Raw genomic sequence first — 20,435 nt, forward strand, 5'->3', positions numbered from 1 at the left:
CTCTGAACACAAAGCCAGGTGGGCAGTTCCTGGGCTTCCCAGCCCTTCACGTGTGAGTTATGTCACCCAGAGCTATCTGCACTGTTTTTGTTTTTAAAGTAGCCTACTGTCTTGCCACCATAAAATAGTTGTTTCATCCAAATCACTCAACAGCATGGTATTTTTGTATCTCCACTCCACCTCCATCTCCTAAGCACTGGTTTAAAGGTATGTGCTACATGCCCAGTTTTATCAACACCAACGTATGCATCCCAGGAGCCGACATTTCACCACCCAAAGTCAGCATGGACATCCCCTTGACCAAAATGCTTGGGATAGAAGAACCTTTCCAAATATGCTGCTTGTGCAGCCAGGCACTATCGCTACATAACTGTCACCCGGTGCTTACTGGAGAGGCAGATCACGTGCTTTTCTGATAGTGTGACATACCTCCATCCTCATGCTGTTGTCTATGACCTTTTAATCCTAGAGAGAATTTATCCAGTTCTGTAAAACTCTGTACAGTATGTTCCATGAAGATCCAGAGGAAAATGATCTGTATCAAGCCATTGCCACAGTAACCACTCTGCTCCTGCAGATCGGAGAAGTAGGCCAGCGAGGTAGCAGTTCAGGAAGCTGCTCCCAAGAATGTGAGGAGCCGCAGGCTTCGGATCCTCCTGAACAGGACTCAGTTTTTGCTGAGGCTGGGAAGAGTCCCCAGGCCTTCCCTGAGACTGAAGGGGACTGGACTGTGTCCCTTGAACACATCTTGGCGTCCCTTCTCACTGAGCAGTCACTGGTGAATTTTTTTGAAAAGCCACTCAACATTAAATCCAAACTTGAAAATGCAAAGGTAAATCAGTACAGTCTCAAAGTTTTGGAAATGAGCCACCAACCACAGCCAGAACTGAAGCTGAATAACCTGTAGCCTGTGAGCTGCTGGAGAACACACTGGAACCGACCACACCAAAGCAAAGACTGTCAGCCTACAACCAGGGAACTCCACAAGCTGAGTCTGGATAACCAACCTTAGTCACGACTGGGTGAATTGAGCCAGGTCTCACACATTTCTATTTATTCTCAAGAGGACAGGTCAGTGGTGGAATGCCCTGTTTACACTGTGACTATCAATTTTGCTGAAACCAGTGTTTCTGTTTGTGATCCTCATTTGAGTCTGCCCTTTGATGAAGAAAAAGATGCCACCGTAATGAAGAGACATCAACCCCCAGGCTCATTTTTTCACTGGTCAAAAAACAAGCTCACCTCCAAGACCCCAGAACCATTGCCTGCACAATTGTATTTGGCTTTTTTTGCACTAATTTTGTTTCAATGCTGGTAATTGAAACCATTTAATATAACTCGTATTCACTTTATATGCCCTTCCAAAAACATGTACAAACCATGCCTTCAATGTTGGTCCCCAAGGTTTTTAATAAAAATCGTTCTTTTTGTACTGACTTTTAAAAAATGCTGTCTTAAGGAAACACAACACATTCCAGAGACGAAACAAGACAAAACAAGACTGGTTGGCAAAGATGTCTGGAAAGCCAGGGTTGACAACACAATTTAATTCCTGGGACCTACACAACATAAATTCAGCACATTACCCCATAATCTTAGGCTCACATACACCTGGCACAAAAAATGAGACCTAACACCTTAGCTTTGTAGTTATAAGTCACAAACAAGCTGGGCAGGGTGGCACACATATTTAATTGAAACACTAGGAAGGTGGCTTCTGAGTTCAAAGCCAGTCTAATCTACAGAACAAGCAGCGCCACAGAGAAACACTGTTCCAAAAAAACAAAAACCCCACAATCCTAACTAATACACTGATTTTTGTGAAAACAATGTTTCACATACTTCTAATTTCCCATGTACCCAGAACAGAGGTTCTCAGATTAATCCCTTAGACCCAAAAATTCCACCCATGGAGCAGACGACAAAAAGAAAAACCAAAACCCAGAGGCAGTACTGCAACTTTATTTGATATTCAGGTTAGTTCTCATCCACATTGACCGTCTGTAGATCTGGAAGGAAGAGTAATAGCCAGTCAGTACCCACTCATCCCCCCCCAGGCGTAGGACCTTACATACCCACTGCCTGTGCCCACCACAGCAGCCTCCTTACTAGCTTCCCAGAGCAAGGCAGTGTTTAAGGAGGGGCTACTAATTCCGCTTGCTGCTCACCTCTTCACTGAAGTCAGTAAAGGCGCACAACATCTTATGGACAAATGTCTTATTTTTCTACATCTAACAAGTAACTGCTGCTATAATTCATTTGGAAGACCAAATGATACTTACTTTTGAATGTGGTAACAGGCACATAAGTTACCAATGTATAGAGCTTGTTTGGTGAGTCCTCATCTTCATTACGTTTTCTGGACAAGCGTACTCGGATTCGATATGGAACGTTCCTAATAAAATATGTGTTGCTAAGGTCAATGTCAGCGGTATCCATTCCTGTCTATCCCTGTTGCCCCGATAAACAAGCTTCTATGACCTTGAAAACACACCCAGGTGAATGATCAAGAGGCAGATTTCAGGATGCATGCATGCCTGTTAGGATATGTCAAGGCAGTCACCAACAGTAACCAACTGTCCACAAACAGAAAATGACTGCCAACAGATATAGCCATTAATTCAAATAAAAGGTTCACACCCCCCCCCTTCAGAAGCAACAAAGCTGACGTATCACCTTCCTTCATAATCTTTGGATATGCTAGGTACTTATTTAGTTCCCAGATCCCTGCAAACTTCTCCATGCTCTTGTGAGACCACTACCTCAAGGCACATACTGCATGCAGCTCACACTGTTGGATAATCTAATCATCCCAAACTGTTTCCCCATGATGGCAGTTACAAAATCACCAGCTGCACTCCCTTCCATCTTTCTACTTCACTATAAAGGAGACTTCCCAACCTCCAAGTTAACCCGCTTATACAATATAGGAGATGACACCAATCAACCCTTCTGGGCAGCAGGAAAAGACTCCTCCACCTGGGAGGCCAACACCTCAGGCTCAGAGTCACTGCTTTCTCTCATCCAATGGAGCGCTTCCAAATGTCAAGCAGCTCCAACACTGCCATCTCCTTTACAACAAAGGACACAGCTTAGCCCGAGCCATTGTCGCAGTATCTTTTCTACCCCACACCTAGTAACGGGACTTCAGTACCTTATTCCCTTGGCCCAGACGGCTTTATTGAGCCTGGTGTCAATGCGAACATCTGGAGTCCCCATTTCCTTCATGGCAAACTTCCGAATTTCTTTGAGTGCCCGAGGAGCACGCTTCTTGAAGCCCCTAAGGTTCAGAACACAAGCATAAAAAAAAAAAAAAAAAGCAATCAAAATCACACATGTAAATAAATGGCTTGCCATCATAAAACTAGTTAGAAGAACCTGCTCACCAAGTATGAAACGCCCAGCAACTAGTCAGTACTTAGGATGTGGGGCAAATTCTAAGCACCCTACAACCCAAGATGTCCACTCACTTTTCCAGAGTATCAATCACCATCCTGGCCTACTCACAGCAATCTTGAATGTTGGAGATCTCTCTGGGGACCAGAGATGATCCAGCCGTTAAAAAATATTTGCTCTTTCAGATTTGGTTCCAGAACCAATGTGGAGCATTCAGACAAAACACTTGCACAAAGGAAGACAACATTCTGTGGAACTGAGGCAGCCACTCTCAAGTACATAGCCAGAGTACATGATAGGGGCTATCTTTAAAAAACAAACAAAACAAACCCTGAACCTTCTAAGACATGGTGGTGCACACCAATGATCAGTCCCAACACTGGAGGCTGGGCGGGAAGATCTCAAATTGAAAAAACCAAACACATCTATAAAGATAGTTTCAAAACCAAAACAACAACAACAACAACAAAAAACCCACCCCCCCCAAAACAAAACAAAAACCCAGGTCTGTCCAACACCTGTCAAGTCCACTCAACTTCGACAAAGAACATCTAAGTGCCTTCTCTTCTCTACCAACCCCAGCCTGTCTGTAGTGCCTAGACAACCTACTTCATAGCTAGCTTGAAAAAAAACTCATGCAAGCAACCAATCAGGTGGTATTAATTACAAAGATGAAGAAGTGTGCACCAGGAAAGAGAGAGAGCACTAAGCAATTTCAATGTTATTGTTAGGGAATCGGAAAAAGCTGCTGCTGCCATCAATGAAAGAGAGAGTGGATCTCAGAGGGTAGAGCTAGCACAGGGCTGAACCACCAGGAATGAAACTGGGAAAGCCAGGTGTGGAACACAGCAGAGAGCAGGCTTGGTTTGCACAATGGGAACCAAAAAATTTCCAAAGGAGGCTAGAGATTCTCATATAGGGCCTTTTAAACAAAATACAAAAGGCCTGGAAAAAAAAAAACACACCCATACAGACAGCCCACATCACTGCTACAATGGTCTATTTATTTAAGGCTTCTTTTAAAGAGTACCTTTCACCTGAGAGCTACCCTTCCCGACCACATACCGGGCAACACAAACACCTTTAACTCAAAATCCTTATCGCCTACTTTCCCCCTTTCGTAAACCTGGAGGGTAGACCATGTTCTTCCTCACAGTCCCAAACAATGCTTAATATGCCCCAACCGTAGGGGAAGGAACATAGCCGACCACAAGCAGCATCCACACAAGGCAAAGGCCTCACACAGGACAACCCACAAGGTGCACACATTCCAACCCGGCAAAATCTGTCCCAAGATACTGAGCCATCAAGTCCAAGAAATTCAGCTCTAGAACTGGAATGCATAAGCACCGGAATTACTCTCAGTAACCGCCACTTTATAAATCCACAATCCTTACTTAGGCATTTCCAGATCCAGTATTACAACTGGCCCCGAATTAGCATGAATAGGCATGACCGGAGGACGAAATCAATCCTATTTCACATTTGAGGCTGAGCAGGTGGTAACCGGCTGCTTTTCTGCAGCATGAAGTCACCGAGGGTTTCCTTTTTACAAACTTTTACCTGCCCGGATTACAAAAACTCTAGTTTTAGCACCAAACTCCCCAAAGTCTACTGTTCCCTCAAGCGCAAACACAGCCTTCCGCTCCCAGTTACTAACCGGTTACCGTACAAGGCAAACCCCGCACACCTTCAATGTACACAGTCAGACTGGAATAAAAGCGCGTGCTCTGTAGAGCACCCAGTCTGTAAGCGGTGCTCGGACAGTGACAGCCTGGAGCCGGAAGGGGGTCGCAGGCCACGCCGACCGCTCGGTACTCACACGCCATGGATGCGCTTGTGAATGTTGATGGTGTATTCTCGGGTCACCACCTCGTTGATGGCAGAACGGCCCTTCTTCTTCTCGCCACCCTTCTTTGCGGGAGCCATCTAAATGCAGGCGACAGGAAGGGAGGCTCTAAGAAGGCAGTGAGTGGCAAAGCCCGAGCTAAGGTGTCCCAGGCAGGCCGTCCTCCCACCTCCCCGGACCGCAGAGCCTCCGCGCAACGCGGAACAAATCCCACCGAGCTTGCCCGCCCCGCGCCCGGAGCGGATGGAGCCGGATTTCAGATCCACGACCCCGCGACCATACTCACTCTGCCGGGCCCAAGTTGGAAAGGAAGGGCGCAAGGAATTGTGGGATGGGAAGTAGCCTTACAACTTCCGGGTCACGGGGAGGCGGGGAGGAAAAGGTGTGGCGACGGAAGTTTGGAGTTAGGCTGTGACGTAAACACGGCGAGCGTTGGGGGTGGAGCGAGCGGCATGGGGCGGGCCCGGGGCGGGGTCGAGCTTGTCAGTCTTTGAAGTCTGCTTTGAGCGGTGGAGGTTCTGAATGGGATCTAAATCCGAACCCGAACACGGATTTGAAGAGCCCGGCCAGGAGAGAAGACGCTCTTCAGCTTTTCGTGTTCACTTGTTCACTCAGTCTATATTTATTGAATCTGTTGGGTACTGTGCTTGGCGGAAGGTCCCCGGAATGACTGAGACCACGACAAAAGAACTTATTTTCCAAGTCGAAAATATCCACGGAAGTGCCAGGCACTTACGTAGGGGGGTAAAAAAAAAAAAAAAAAAAAAAAAAAAAAAAAAAAAAACCCTCCGAATCTAATCATGTCTGAATAGCCTATCTATTCGAGTTTCCGCAAGGGGCAAATTTCAGGATCTCACAAGTAAGAAGACAAGCAGGCAGACACTCCACGACCTCACAAGGAATCTAGGTCTCTCTACTTCCTTTGGCTAAGGGATGCTGTGCATATGGTTTCCCCAAACCACAGCCACGTGTGGTGGTGCACACATGTGGTCCCAGAACTTTGTAGGTTGAATCAGATGATCAGGAGGTCACGGTATCCTTAACTATAATGGGCTAAACACGCTTTACCGGATCTGATGACTTCTCCGTGGGACTAGGAGGAAGAGTGGACAGGCTCTGTTCCAGTTCTTAGAGAAGTCCAAACCAGAAGGGGTTCGATAGGAGTCCTGATTGGTACTGGGGTTGAGCCCAGAAAATTCTAACGCAATCTCCCAAGCAGAGACACTCAAACATTTTAAAAGGAAGTCAGGAGCTATATGGTCAGGAGGCAGAGAGGAGGATACCAAGGCTGGGCTACACAGAGGCCAGTCTTGGCTACACAATGAGACTAGATCCAAGAGTAGGGGGAGAAAGAGAGAGGGAGAGAGACGAGAGGGAAGGGGGGAGTAGAGATTGAAGAAGGGATAAAGAGAATATGAAAATGTGAATTTGGGATCTTGAGCAAGGCTAACAAGAAGTCAGAGGAGCCCACTAGTCAGAGCATGCTGACTTGAGCAAGAAATAATAATTAGTCATGGTTAATAAATAATAATTTATTAGAAAAGCTGAGTTTAGCCGGGCGGTGGTGGTGCATGCCTTTAATCCCAGCACTTGGGAGGCAGAGGCAGGCAGATTTCTGAGTTCGAGGCCACCCTGGTCTACAGAGTGAGTGCCTGGACAGCCAGGGCTACACAGAGAAACCCTGTTTCGAAAAACCAGAGAGAGAGAGAGAGAGAGAGAGAGAGAGAGAGAGAGAGAGAGAGAGAGAGAGAGAGAGAGAGAGAGAAAAGCTGAGTTTATAAAAGGCTGTGAGTTCCTGACTTCATACTAAAAGTAAAACATGAATAATTTAAGGAGCCAATAAACTAGACATGTTCATCCTTCAATGATTAAGCTAAAATTAAGAAGAAAAGCATTTTCTCCTGCCTCATTTCTCATGAGCTTTTCTACAGAAAAGCAAAGCTATTTATCTGTATAATATGAAGTTCACCTTACCACTAACAACATTTCTCTAGATGACTCAAATTAGATTATTTTCAGTATATTAATGGCTGACTTTGAGATCTTCAGGCTACAACATGAACAGAAATTAAAGTCATTTTATATCACTAAATTTTTACTAGTACATTTTTGGCAAGAGTGCAACAGTCATGACTAGGAACTGCTTAATAGTTGGTTCACCTAGCAGGGTTTGGTGGCATACACTTTGAATCCCAGAGGCAGAGACAGGTGGAGCTCTGTGAGTTCCAGACCAGCCTGATCTATATAGAGAGCTCCAGGCCAATTAGAGCTGCATAGTGGAATCTTATGTAACAATGACAACAATGTTGTTTGTACAAGCAACATTTTAGTTCTTAGAGACAGAAGATGCTACAATTTTAGTTAGTTTGTAGTATCTTAAACTGAGGTCACAGTCAATCTTGACTCTTGAGCCAAGACACTTTATACTTTTCCAGACAGTAAGCTCATGGTTTTTCTGGAACAAAGATGTGGTTGCAAAATGTCCTTTTAATGAGCAAAGTTAACGAATGAAGAGGCCAGCGATTACAATTCCCATGATACATGCATTTAGTGGAAAATTACACAATAATAGTTTTTTGAGTTAACCCAAATTCTGAACATGTGCAAACTTCAGGCAGAGCTAAATTAAATTAGGGGCACAGCATACCCCACCCTTTTTTAATGGCTTCCAGATAGACAGCCTTAGGATAATGAATACACTGTGTCCGTTAACAATCTTGTTCCACTTAGGAGTCTAACCATCAATTAAAGTATGACTACAATTAAACTATAAATTCGTTTCCAGAAAAACCCAATCTCTAACCCTTTGACAATGTTAGGTTAAAAAGGGGGGGGGGGCATCAAAGTTCCATACAGACTTCGTGTTTTAAAAACAGGGTTCATTTCAAGTTCTTTCAAAAAGTAAATGTTCCTCTCAGTGGATGAAGAGTATTTCCTGCCCATTCCACCCCCACCCTTAGGGATGGAACAATTAAGAGTGCATAGCTAATTCAACCTCGTGGTATCCAAGATGGATCCTAGCTAGAGAAACAAGAAGGAGCCATCATTGGTTCACAGAAGAGGGCAAAAGTACAGACCTATCTATCTTAATAGAGCCCTGGAAGGAACTTAGCTCCATTGAAGCCAGCATCTTGGTTCCTAAACCATGAGCTCCTCCTAAACTACCTAAAGCAGGTAGTTTTCAGAGGCAGCTTAGCACCCTGGGACATGTGTCTGCATGGAGCTCCACAACCTTCTCCAAACAAAGTGGCTAGTCAATTCTTATACCCTCAAGTAACTCCCTAGCGACCTCTGGTGACTCCCCTTTCGTGGTCAAACTTGCTGGAACATATCTTGGAACTGCAGGGGGTGAGCCCAACTCAGCCTGGACTGCTTTTTAGTTCATGTATAGTGAGGTAACCATTGAGTGAACTTTTTTGGGGGAAATCTATTTACCTCCTGTGCCTGGGCATGATTGGACATGCGTATGATTAAAATCAGACATATCAATGACAAAGAACATGTTGAGTGAATGAAGGGTTACATAACTCAGGCCTATCAAATGGAAACACAAAATCACCCACATCTCATCCCCTTGGCAACTAACCCCTCCCCCCTCCTGGGCCCATAAAAGGAAGCTTTGCAAAATAACCCAGGAAAATCTTGCTTGGAGCTTGCTGTTCTCTCATTGCAATGCATCTAGTCTGTGTGTTTACTCCGCTTTTGAATAAGACCCTGTTAATTCACTATTTGTGTGTACTTCTTCAATTCTTTTAACAAGAGAACAAGAACTTAGAAGCACTAGACCACCAGGACCACTGGAGCCCCCTCATCTTAGTATGCTGAACGTCATGAACAAGACGATTGCAGGTGCTTGAGTTCTCAGACATCTCGCTGTGCTGTGTATGTGTACACACATCACACACAGACACACCTACCTTGCAGGTATCATTGGTCTTCATGTTGGTAGTGAGAGAGTCCATCAGATCTGTCCTGATTGAGAGCAATTGCAAGCAACGAATGAATGCTTTGGTGGGGAACACCTCCATCATTTCTGCAGGTTACCTATGGCCACAAGATTGAGCTGTTCCCAGCAACTTTTTCCTGTTATTGTTTCTTCTGAGAAACATTGCTTTTCTATCACAAGCTTTAAGCCTTAGGGAATTGGCAGAATGATGCAATTCAAAAACTCCATTCCAGAACTGGTTAATGTTTAGCTTCTTTCTACCATACTGAAGTTTGGATCTTGCACAGCCCCCAAAGATCCATGTGTTGAAACCCTGGACCTCAGCTACCAGGTATAGACCAATAGCATGTGGGGGCTAATAGAATAAAGTTAGACTGCTAGCGGTGTCCCTTTATCGGGACCCTGGCCCCTTACTCGTTCTTTGCTTCCTGACCATCTTGAAGTGAGCAGCTCTGTTCTGCCATGAACTCATTCTATGATATTTGAGGCTGCCACAGGCCCAGAGCAACAGTGCCATGTGACCACGTGAAATCTCTGGAACTCTGAGCCCATTTCTGTGACATTCTCTGCCTCACTTACTTTATCCTGGTTACAGAAAACAGACTAAGGTCTTTATTTCTAAAGCTTTCAACAGCCGGAAAATGTTAAGGTTTCCCAGCAAAGAGATATATACATGGATGTACCACAAGGGACAAAGGCAATTGTACAAACTTGTTAATTTATTACAAAATGTTCACTCACAGAAAAACACAAGGAAACCTTTATACTTTCATATTTGGGAATGGAACTCGTATCTCAGATACAAAATAATTTACACATAATCCATACAATTTTATTTTTTTATAGAAATAGGTCATTATTACAACAGCTGTACAATTCACTACACTTCCTCTTATAATTACATAAAATCTTCTCTTTAGAAACACCTCGACATAACAAAACATACAAAAAAAAAAAAAAAAAAAAAAAAAAAAACAAAGTGCAGCCCCAAAAGGAAAATCCAATCTTCGGAATCATTGAGGAAGATGGATGGAAGGTTGTAATGGCCTGCCTCACTAGGATGGCCAGCATGTGCCTGGTTGCCTGGGAGATGCAGCCTGCCCAGTAGCCCTGCTTGTGAGTGCTCTTCCCTCATGGTCTAAGAGGTCTCTAGGGAATTCTGGGATCATTGTGAGATTGTGCTTTTCTTTGAGTCCACCTTTGTAGTTACTCTCAGTGAAGTTAACAGCAAGAGTCCAGTGTTCTGTTTAGGAAGGAAAACATCCCTCCTGGCAGGGCATGGTGCCAGAGAGCCTCAGTCGGCTAGGGTTTAAGCCAAGGGTGTGGATCTGCAGCTCCATTAATAACAGGCTTCACTATCTGATTGGTGGGGCTGTTTTTGTTATTGTGGATTCCCAATGAAGCCATGGGACCATATTAAACAAAACAAAACAAACAAACAAAAAATTCCAAAATTGCCTAAGTTATTTCCCTTGTGCACAGGTGTGCAAATTAAAACAAAAACAACCATTTAAAAACAATGAAAAATAATCTCTTTATACTCTCTCCAGAGACCTTTAACTTAGTCCTCTACTATAAAGGAAAGACCATCAAGAGAGTGAAGGCCTGCTAGAGCTTGGGACCTGTGTCAGTTGGTAGAGGACCCGGAGTGCTCTCTCCTGAGGCAGCGGGAGGTACCACCTCTGCAAATAGACTAGGAAGCTGTACCCACACGGGGGCACTTGGTTCCTGTCTGGTATGGCTGTAGCGGATGCCTGTGAAGGCCAGGGCAACGGAATCATGGCCAATATTCCTGTTCTTTCCCTATTCTGCCAGTGCCACACTTCAGACACGTTACCATCAGGAGTTCTGAAATGTATACAGGATGCGCCGAAGTCTCGGAAATGCCTCTTCCCATCTCTCACAGCCAACCCCATCTTCCATAGGTTAAAGCTGGTTTTGTCTGGACTCCAGTGTCAGGGTACTACCGGGATGGCTGCTGGAGACCTTAGGACTCTGACAGACGGCTGACCCTGCGGGAAGGGCGTGGGGGTTGCGGCTGTGTAGACTGTGTGGCTGCATAGCCCAGGGTTGCCGGCTGCTGGGAGAAGGTGGAGAGAAGGAGCGAGTCCGGCTGCTCACTGTGCAGAGATGTGGGTGCCTGTACGCAGGAAAGAGCAGGAAAGGGGCTGCGTGACTGGCCAGTCCCTCCACTCTTAAGTTACTTCAGTACGTTTGGAGTTTGCAGCAAATGCTGCCAGATTCTGGGACTCCCTCCTCAGACCACCAGGCAGTGGTACGTGCATGCAGGTGTGTGCATATCTACGTGCATGATGGGGAAAAGCCAAGCTTTCTGACAGCACACTCTGGGTGGGAAAGAGTAGGGGGGGCCTCCTTCTGGGCCAACGGGCTTGGGGCTGAGGCTGAATCAGAGGCACACCATTTATGTAAAGTCTTCTGTGTTTGTGGATGGTGGAGCCTGAGGTTCATGTAATTTGTGGGCGGGGAAGAATCTGCACGCATGTGCATGCCCTTAGAGTGGCTCCCTGGTCCTATGTCTACCTCAAATACTGCCATTTTCCAGAACCTGGAAGGAAAAGTTCCTGATTGGAAATGCAAATCAGTCAACCAGTCAGTCAGTCTGACTTTGTAAATTTAACTCTTATTTTTCCTCTCTTGACCTCAATAAATGTCCCTCTCCAATAACCTAGTGTCCCTCCACCACCTTGGGGGCTTCGCAGCACACCTATCCCTGGCTATATGCTGGACTGTCTGCTAAAACACATCCTCTCATCTCTTCTCCTTCACCCAAACTCAGTATTTTCTTGATAGTCAGGTTCTGCCAGAGATGCCTTTGAGCCTTCCTCCAGGAGGGAAGGTTTCTCCACTGTTCTCTCTGTGCACCAGCAGGGCCCGAGCATGCGCTGTGCAGCCCACCTCCCTGCATATGCTCTGAGACACCAAGGGCACCAGGGTGGCTGAAGTGCTCTTCCGTCTTTACTTTGCATTTTGAATGCAGCAGGTGTTTGTGAACTACTGCTGCTGAAGGCATACAGACCTCTCCTGTTCTCACATCCATCTCTGTTTCTCTGCCACATTGCTTGCCATGCCAGATGACTTCCTTGTCCTGAGTAGAGACTGACAAGATCCACAGAGCCAAAGTTGGAGTTGACACCCACTATCGCTGTGGGTGCAGGTCAGTCAGGGAGACTTGTCGATTAAACCACAGAAGGTTTAACAGCTTTGGAATCAAACGGCATCCCACATCTTTAGGGATGTGGACTCTCTCCATCTTTGTCCCACCGTTCTCAAGACATCTCAGGTACTGCATACTGTCTTTTGGCTACAAACACGCCCTGCAGAGCAGGTGCGTGGTCCTGTGAGACTCGGAAACGTCTCACAAGGCAGGATGAAGGAGAGCACCCTGGACAGGTGTGAGGGAGAATGGAGCCCTTTGGGAGCCCCTGAACGAACAGTTCTCATATCTGAGCCCCCAGGCCACTGATACCCACCCTTCCTCCTCTGGTTGTGCTTGATAATCCAGTGAAGTAATTTCTGCTTTCTGAATGGTGTCTCTATGAACTGTACCTCCAGTTTCCATGTAAAGTCTTTATTTCACACATAGACATATTTACTAAGGAGGCTTGATGGATCTTTAACTAGATGTGTTTTACTTTTATACTTCCATGTGCTAAAATGTCTGACAGAAACACTCATTAGCTTTTGACTTTTTTGGTGAAGGTATGAGCGTATCAAGATGTGCAACTGATACAAATTATTTTTAGATAAATCTTTCCAGCATACCGCTATATGAAACATAATGTTAACCTATCTTTAACGTTCATACTGTACATTAAGCATGAAAATTAACCAACTATGAACTTTCCTGAGGTTGCTCTCTCTACTAGGGAAAAAAATGCCCATAAAAGTCAAATGTAGAACTCAGCTTCTGCTCACAGAACCCAAGTGGGTCATCAACCAGCCCCCAGCCCCCTACCCCCTGCCACCACTCCCTGTTCCCGTCCCCAACTCCTGGTGCTCACCTACCTGCAGATAGGGTGGTGGCTGCTGCAGTGCCTGTGCTGGTTGCAGTGGTGATGGCCGGGATGCAGGGAAGCTGGGATGGAGCACTGCCTGCCCCATCAGCAGGACCGGGGTGGAGGCGCTGCCGCTGCTGGGGTGTGAGTCTGGACTTGGAAACATCACCTGGCTCTGTGCATACCTGTTTAGTTTCAAATAAAACAGATCTTCTGAGAAAGAGAAGCCTGACACAGTACTATGAGGGTCAGAGAAAGGGTTAAAAGCACTGGCTTCCAGAGGATCTGAGTTTAGTTCTCAGCACCCACATGGTGGCTAACTGCCTGCAACTCCAATTTCAAGGGATCTGTCTTCCTTAGGGTTTTACTGCTGTGAACAGACACCATGACCAAGGCAACTCTTATAAGGACAACATTTAATTGGGGCTGGATTACAGGTTCAGAGGTTCAGTCCATTATCATCAAGGCAGGAAACATGGCAGCATCCAGGAATGGTGCAGGAGGAGCTGAGAGTTCTACATCTTCATCTAAAGGCTGCTAGAAGAAGACTGTCTCCCAGGCAGCTAGGATGAGAGTCTTAAAGCCCATACCCATAGTGACACACCTACTCTAACAAAGCCACACCTCCTAATAGTGCCACTCCCTGGCCAAGCATATACAAACCATCACAGGATCTGACTCCTCCCCTCCTCCCCCTCCCCCTCCCTCCTCCTCCTCCCCCTCCCCCTCCCCTCCCCCTCCCCTCCCCCTCCCCCTCCCCCTCCCCCTCCCTCCTCCTCCTCCCCCCTCCCCCTCCCCCTCCCTCCTCCTCCTCCCCCTCCCCCTCCCCCCTCCTCCTCCCCCTCCCCCTCCCCCTCCCCTCCCCCTCCCCTCCCCCTCCCTCCTCCTCCTCCCCCTCCCCCTCCCTCCTCCTCCTCTCCCTCCCCCTCCCCCTCCCCTCCCCCTCCCCTCCCCCTCCCCCTCCCCCTCCCTCCTCCTCCTCCCCCTCCCCCTCCCCCTCCCCTCCCCCTCCCCCTCCCCTCCCCCTCCCCCTTCCCCTCCCCCTCCTTCTTTATTTTTTTTTGACAGGGTTTCTCTGTATAGCCTTGGCTGTCCTGGAACTCACTCTGTAGACCAGGCTGGCCTAGAACTCAGAAATCCACCTGCCTCTGCCTCCCAAGTGCTGGGATTAAAGGCGTGTGCCACCACCGCTCGGTTGACACCTTCTTTTAGCTTCTACATGCCTGTGGTGCACAGACATGCATGCAGGCAAAACACCCATGTACATAAAATAAACAAATCTTTAAAAATAAACCTTCACTAACATCTACAGCTCTATCACCAATATCCCATTAATATCCAAAGAACTCAAAGTAATGGGCAAATGGCTTGAGCAGTCCTTTTAAAAAAAAAAATTTTTTTTTTTTAAAATTTATTCAGTGTTTGAGTGTCCTGCTGCATATACAACTGCCTGCCTGAAGAGGGCATTAGATCCCACTATAGATGGTTATGAGCCACCATGTGGTTGTTAGCAATTGAACTCAGGACCTCTGGAGGAGCAGCCAGTACTCTCAACCACTGAGCGATCTCACCAGCCCCCTTGAGCAGTCCTTTCCATCCAATGGAAAGATACAAAGGCTAGCAAGCACGTGACTTTGTAGGTAGTCAATAGGAGCTGAAGCTGAAGTGAGCTAACATTTCACACTGTTATGATGCAGACATACGTATACTGTATAGATATTGGCACATATCATAGGATGGGTCAACCTTGAAAATATTCTGTGTGTACATATACGTACCAGAAGGGGAGAAAGCCCTTGTTAGTAAGGATGTGGAAAAACTGAAAGTTTCGTGTGCTGCCGGTGTGAATGTAAGGTGGTAAAGCCATGCTGGAAATCATGGTGGAGATTCTTCAAAAAATTAAACACGGGATTTCTGGGGAAGATGTCAGACTAAACGCTCCCTTCGTGTGACCTGGTGAGGGAGAAGAGTCAGAACAGGATAATACAGCCTACTCCTAAGAAAGAGCTTTAGAAAGTCATAGGCAGTGAGGAACAGCTGAAGAATGTGGGGAAGGAGACAGGAGACACATTGAAAACTAAGACAAGTTGAAACAGCAGGGGTCTGTGGTAGACCCTTGGGAGGCAGAAACCCCATCCAAAAGCTGACAATGGAGGCTGCCCTGGAAGGAGACTGCAAATCTTACCCTTGGTACAAGCCCACAGCTCTCACGAGCCTCAGACCCAGTTACACGTTTGGTGAGACTGTGATTCCTCCCGTGGAAGATTCAGCAGTGAAGAGGATGTCTACCTTGTCATTCTGTATGTTTCAGAGAGCAGTGGCTGGGTCCCATCTTGATAGGGAACTTACTGCTTAAAACTGAAGTCATCCTGGAGGTCCTCCCAAACGGGAAATCCATAAGACAGGGAGCCTGAATTTAACCTCTCACAGTCCCAGGGATCAGAGAGATATAGGGAAGGCAGTTACAGAGAACAAGAGAGTCAGATGCTGAGGAGCTGAAATGACAAGGTGGCCGCAGACTTAGGTTCTTCTGGCTCAGGCAGTGAAGAGCACGGGGTACAGCAGCCCTGCATGTTGTGGCCAGGAGCACACCTTATCGACTGAGAAGTACCCTGGGGTTGAAGAGCAGGGCCCAGATGGGATCAATCTGGAGCCACCTATCTGCTGTTCACCGCTGGAGAATCCAAAACTCCATGGATGCAGCGGATTGGATTCCTCCATGTCTACAGCTGCATCCTTTCAGCTGGTCCTTCTCTTGGACAGCAATCAGGCCTCCTCCTGATTCTTAATGTACTTGGGAGACTCCTCCCCAACAGAACCATAGCCCAGCCAGAGAGGTACCATCTGGAAAGTCTTGGGAGGGTGCAAAGCTAACTGTGGAGAATAGAGACCTTCAGTACACAAAGAGAAACTTCTAAAAGTAGGACCTTGATGGACACTGGACACTCGTCTCTAGAGCTCAGTAACACACAAATTCTGACACCTCTGCCTCCGTGCACACGTCAATTCAAACTGTCAATTCATGCAAACTGTCAATTCACACATTGACAGTTTTCTGATTTTGAAGACCAGAAAGAAGGTGTCTCGAAGGCGATTCTCTCCTCTCTCCTTCCTCTCCTCTTCCTCTTCCTTCCTTATACCCCTCCTCCTCTTCTTTCCCGCCTTTTAAAAATTGATTCTGGGTGGATTTTTTCTTTAATTATTTATTCACTTTATATCCCAATAGATGGTCTCCCTCTCCTCCCAGTCACCCCCCATATCTCCTCAGCCCCTAACTTTCCCCTCCACTCCGCTTCTCGTTCACATCCTTTACTTACCCCCAGCTGCCTCTATTTTCTCCCTGCCCCATCTCCTTTCTTTATCTCATTCATTTACTTATTTCCAAATTTGCCGAAAATCATTTTTAACTTCAGAAAACACTATTTTTGTCCTGTAAAATTTTCTGTTTCATGTTTGGAGACGTATTAGCGGAATCAACTGATTTTTAAAACCTTCTGTAGTCTGGTGATATTGCTATTATTGTGGTGGGTTTTCTTCTCCTTAAGTCACACAGGGATTGAACCCTCGAGTTTCCTGGGGCCGGATAGAAAGCTTGCTGAGCTTGTGGCTTAGCTTGTGGCTAAGAATGCCTGAAGTCATGCTGGAGGTCCTTTTCCTTGAGGACCCAAGCTCAGTTTCCAGCATCCGCATCCAACAGGATCAGGAGCCCAAAATTCTGGCTCCAAGGAATTTAGTATCTCTTTTGGCCTCTGCAGGCACCTGTACGTATACAGCATGTGTGTGTGTGTGTGTGCGCACAGAAACAATAAATTTTTTTTTTAAAAAGAGAATATGAGCCTTCCGGTCTGGGCCAGGGCACTGAGCAGATCTTGGGTGGCAGCTCTGCCCCCAACCTTCAAGAACCCAGAGGAAGAGGGGATCCCAGGCGCTCCAACTCGGGCAGTATCTTAGAATACACAGCCTTGGTGTATCTACTCATCAAGTATACAGAGCAGACCTGCCCAAACCTCTGATGTCCTGGAATTCCATCTGGATTCAGTGAAGACACAGCATCAGAGGATTATCAACTTACTCTTCCCCCCACCCCTCTTCTAATATCTCAACGCCCATAATCAGCCTGAAGAAGTTACAGAAGAGTCAGCGCCCCTATTCCCTGGGCTTGGGGACTAATGTGGTTAATAATGGTCTGTCTTTCTAGGGAAAAGTAGTGGTTTTGTTGGAACAGGGAGGATTAGCTAGGACTTATTGCATAGCCATAACCTACTGGTAGAAATCTGTATAATTATTATCAAGATGAAGTTATAATTTCTTAAATGGTACAAAATTTACTTTGATTTCAAATTTAAGGTTTTCATTGGTACGAGCTCCTTATTAATATAAAAGTAAGATGAATATTGATACTCTCATGGGCAATGTGCTTGTATAACACATTTAGGAATACAAGGCCTAGACCCAGTCCTTCCTTAACTTTTTAACTGATTTGGGATGGTTAACCTATGAGTTAAGGGACTATAGCAAATTTATGGCTTTGAGTTAATTGTTAGGAGGTTAACCATATTTTATTTAGAAATAGCCAAGAGGAGTGAACAGACAACAGTCCAGGTGACCTTACATGGATAGTTGGTTTTCAAAACGTCAGGAGTCCATAGAATTGACGCAACAAAAATTTATATAAATGTCCATTCTGATTAGAGACCTGTCTGCTCCTGACAGCTTCCTGTTGTGGATTCTAAGAAGAAATTGAGCATCCTTGGAGTTATGCCAGTTGTGTGGTGACAGCCACTAGGCAAGAATTGCCTCTTTCCATCTACAGACTAACTACTGTCCTGAAGAGGACACACATGCAGAATAGTCGACTGATTATATCTGCCCAGACAGAGTAATCAGCCCTTAATAATCCTGCATCACTAAGGTCTGTCAGATGACTCTGGGCCAGAAGGCTGAAGATTTGATGCTCGAACATTTGGTAGTATAGGGGCTTCTCAGGTGTTCAGAGGTCTCTATAAATTGGCTAAGTTTTAGAAGCTATGTTTAGTGCTTCCTATAACTTCAGTTAACTCAGTCATTCTGGATTTCTGACGGGGTTGAAGACCCATAGTCTCATAGCCAATCCTGGCTATTTACTTTGAGAGAAAAGATCTGAGTAGATAGTTTTCAGCTGACATTCATTATAAAGCAAAAAAAAAAAAAAAAAAAAAAAAAAAAAAAAAAAAAAAAGCCAGGATCAAAAGTAAGTGTTTTAGTTAGAAGACAGAGGTTCTGGTTAGTCAACAAAATGATGGACTGGGTATTAGAACTATCTTATACCTCACTGGTACAATTAGGAATAAGTATGCTCTAACTGTATTTTGAGAGAAAAGTTTTACTTTAACAGGAAGAGTGATATGTAGGAGGAGCTAAGTGGGAAGGAGTACTGAGAGGAAGAGATGGAGTAAGGAGAGAAGATGAAGGAGAGGAGAAACTAGATGATGAGAGAGAGAAAGAGAGAGGGGGCATGGAGGCAGATGTTCACAGGTCTCCACCAGTCAAAGATAGTCTTTATATCTAGGTTGGGTATTGGATTACCCTTCTGATTGAGCATTACCAAACTTATAAATCCTTTGATTAACATTAAAAAAAAATTGTATAAAAGCAAAAAGGAAAGGGGGGCATGGGACAGGGGTTTTCTAGGGAGGGGAAATGGGGAAAGGGGATGGCATCTTAAATGTAAATAAAATAAAATGAAAAAAAAAAAAGAGAGAATATGAAGAGGTAGATCAGTGGTTAAGAGCATTGCCTGCTCTTCCAGAGGACTTGGTTTTCTACATGGTGACTCACAGCCATATGTAACTCTAGTTCTAGAGAGCCTGACTCCCTCTTCCTGGCTTCCTAGACAGCAGACACAAACATGGTGTACAGATATATGTGTAGGCAAAACACCCATGCACATAAAATTGAAAACAACAAAAAAAAAAAACCAAAAAATTTTTAAAAAGAGCAGGCTGTTTATTTTTCACTTATTATTTGATATTATTTATTATATCATATATTATTTAATATATAATATAATATTTATATTTTAAATATGTAATTATCACATACTATATTATTACACACAACATATAATAATATGCAATCAATATATAAATAACAATAAATATATTATACGTTAAGTAATATTATTTAATTATTTTAATATATTTCATTTTCTATATTATATATTTATACCATATATGATAACAGATCATATTAATAAAATATTTTAATATATTAAATATTTTAATATATTTATATCTAATATATATTACTTGATATATAATAAAATAAACAATATGTTATTATATTATAATATGCTATTATAATATAATATAATATTATAATTAATAAATATTATGATATTGATTATTATCCTCTTGCTCCAAATAAAGCCAAGAGAGATCTACATTCCAAGAGACACAAACTCACAGCACAAAAGCATGAAAAACCAGGACAAGACTCATGCAAAGAGAGCTGCTTTGTTCTTCCTGGAGGCTCATCTCTTAGAAAGTTTGGAAAACACAAAGACACATCCTACTGAATTAAAAGTTACTGAAGTAAGTAATACAGCAGACGAAGAATTCAAGAGTTGTCTAGCAAAACCCGAAAAGTAAAAAAAAAAAAAAAATCCAAAGAAAATACAGACAGATAGATTCAGTGTAGAGTCTGAGCAGGAAAGCTTGCAACATTCAGGAAAGAGTCAGTGAAACAGACGATAGACTCACCATATGGAAGGACAATTTATCAAGGAAATTGAGATTTTGAAAAAATAAAAACAAAAAACTAAGAATGTTGGAAATGAGCTCAATGAATCAAATGAGAAGTGTAGTCAGGGGTGGAGCCAACGTGCTGGACCAAGGGAGAGAAACATGGTCAGGATGGAGGACAGGGTTGGGAAGATACTCATTCAAACTTTGGTAGAGAAAAATGAAGCAGAACAAGCAGGCCCTGGTGTCCATGAGCTCTGGGCAGTGACTGTCAGACCACACTTATGAATATAGGGCAGAAGGGGCTGAGACAAAGAGTACAGACCTGGAGTTTGTGTGATTACAGCAGAAAAGTCCCCAGATCTAGATAGGGAAATAGATACCCAAACACAAGGGTCATTCAGAACCACAGATAGACATGAGCAGAAAAGAACCTTTCTCTGAAACAATATAGCCAAGTTGTCAAAAATAAAGAGCAAATAAACAATATTATAAGTTGTAACAGA

General features: G+C 44.6%; 3 protein-coding genes across 7 annotated transcripts in view; 1 reads left to right on the top strand and 2 right to left on the bottom strand.

The window, feature by feature from the left end:
* Window positions 1–1,436, top strand: part of Tbc1d8 (TBC1 domain family member 8) — a 109,574-nt gene extending 108,138 nt beyond the window's left edge. For all 3 annotated transcript variants that reach the window (XM_034521328.2, XM_076915012.1, XM_076915013.1), the window contains one exon: window positions 470–1,436. In XM_034521328.2, the coding sequence (XP_034377219.1) occupies window positions 470–907 (438 nt within the window). In that variant the 3' untranslated portion in view covers window positions 908–1,436. The remainder of the gene's footprint in view (window positions 1–469) is intronic.
* Window positions 1,437–1,946: 510 nt separating this feature from the next.
* Window positions 1,947–5,639, bottom strand: Rpl31 (ribosomal protein L31). Of its 2 annotated transcripts, none has more exons than XM_034521329.2 (5): window positions 5,532–5,639; window positions 5,219–5,325; window positions 3,155–3,280; window positions 2,283–2,395; window positions 1,947–2,009 (listed from the first exon to the last, which is right to left on the bottom strand). In XM_034521329.2, the coding sequence occupies exons 2-5, from the start codon at window positions 5,323–5,325 to the stop codon at window positions 1,978–1,980; spliced, it is 378 nt and encodes a 125-aa protein (XP_034377220.1). In that variant the 5' UTR covers window positions 5,532–5,639; the 3' UTR covers window positions 1,947–1,977. The 2 variants fall into 2 exon arrangements, with proteins under 2 accessions (XP_034377220.1, XP_034377221.1); XM_034521330.2 differs by lacking the exon at window positions 5,532–5,639 and adding an exon at window positions 5,460–5,478.
* Window positions 5,640–9,889: 4,250 nt separating this feature from the next.
* The window catches only part of Npas2 (neuronal PAS domain protein 2), a 174,335-nt gene continuing 163,789 nt past the window's right edge, over window positions 9,890–20,435 (bottom strand). Inside the window, exons 19-20 of one of the 2 annotated variants that reach the window (XM_076915015.1) lie at window positions 13,218–13,392; window positions 9,890–11,331 (exon numbers count right to left, since the gene is read on the bottom strand). In XM_076915015.1, coding sequence (XP_076771130.1) covers window positions 11,179–11,331; window positions 13,218–13,392 — 328 coding nt within the window. In that variant the 3' untranslated portion in view covers window positions 9,890–11,178. The remainder of the gene's footprint in view (window positions 11,332–13,217; window positions 13,393–20,435) is intronic. The other variant, XM_076915014.1, reaches the window with a different exon arrangement.

The sequence above is a fragment of the Arvicanthis niloticus genome, chromosome 17 (genome assembly GCF_011762505.2).
Source record: "Arvicanthis niloticus isolate mArvNil1 chromosome 17, mArvNil1.pat.X, whole genome shotgun sequence".
Taxonomy (NCBI): Eukaryota; Metazoa; Chordata; class Mammalia; order Rodentia; family Muridae; genus Arvicanthis; species Arvicanthis niloticus.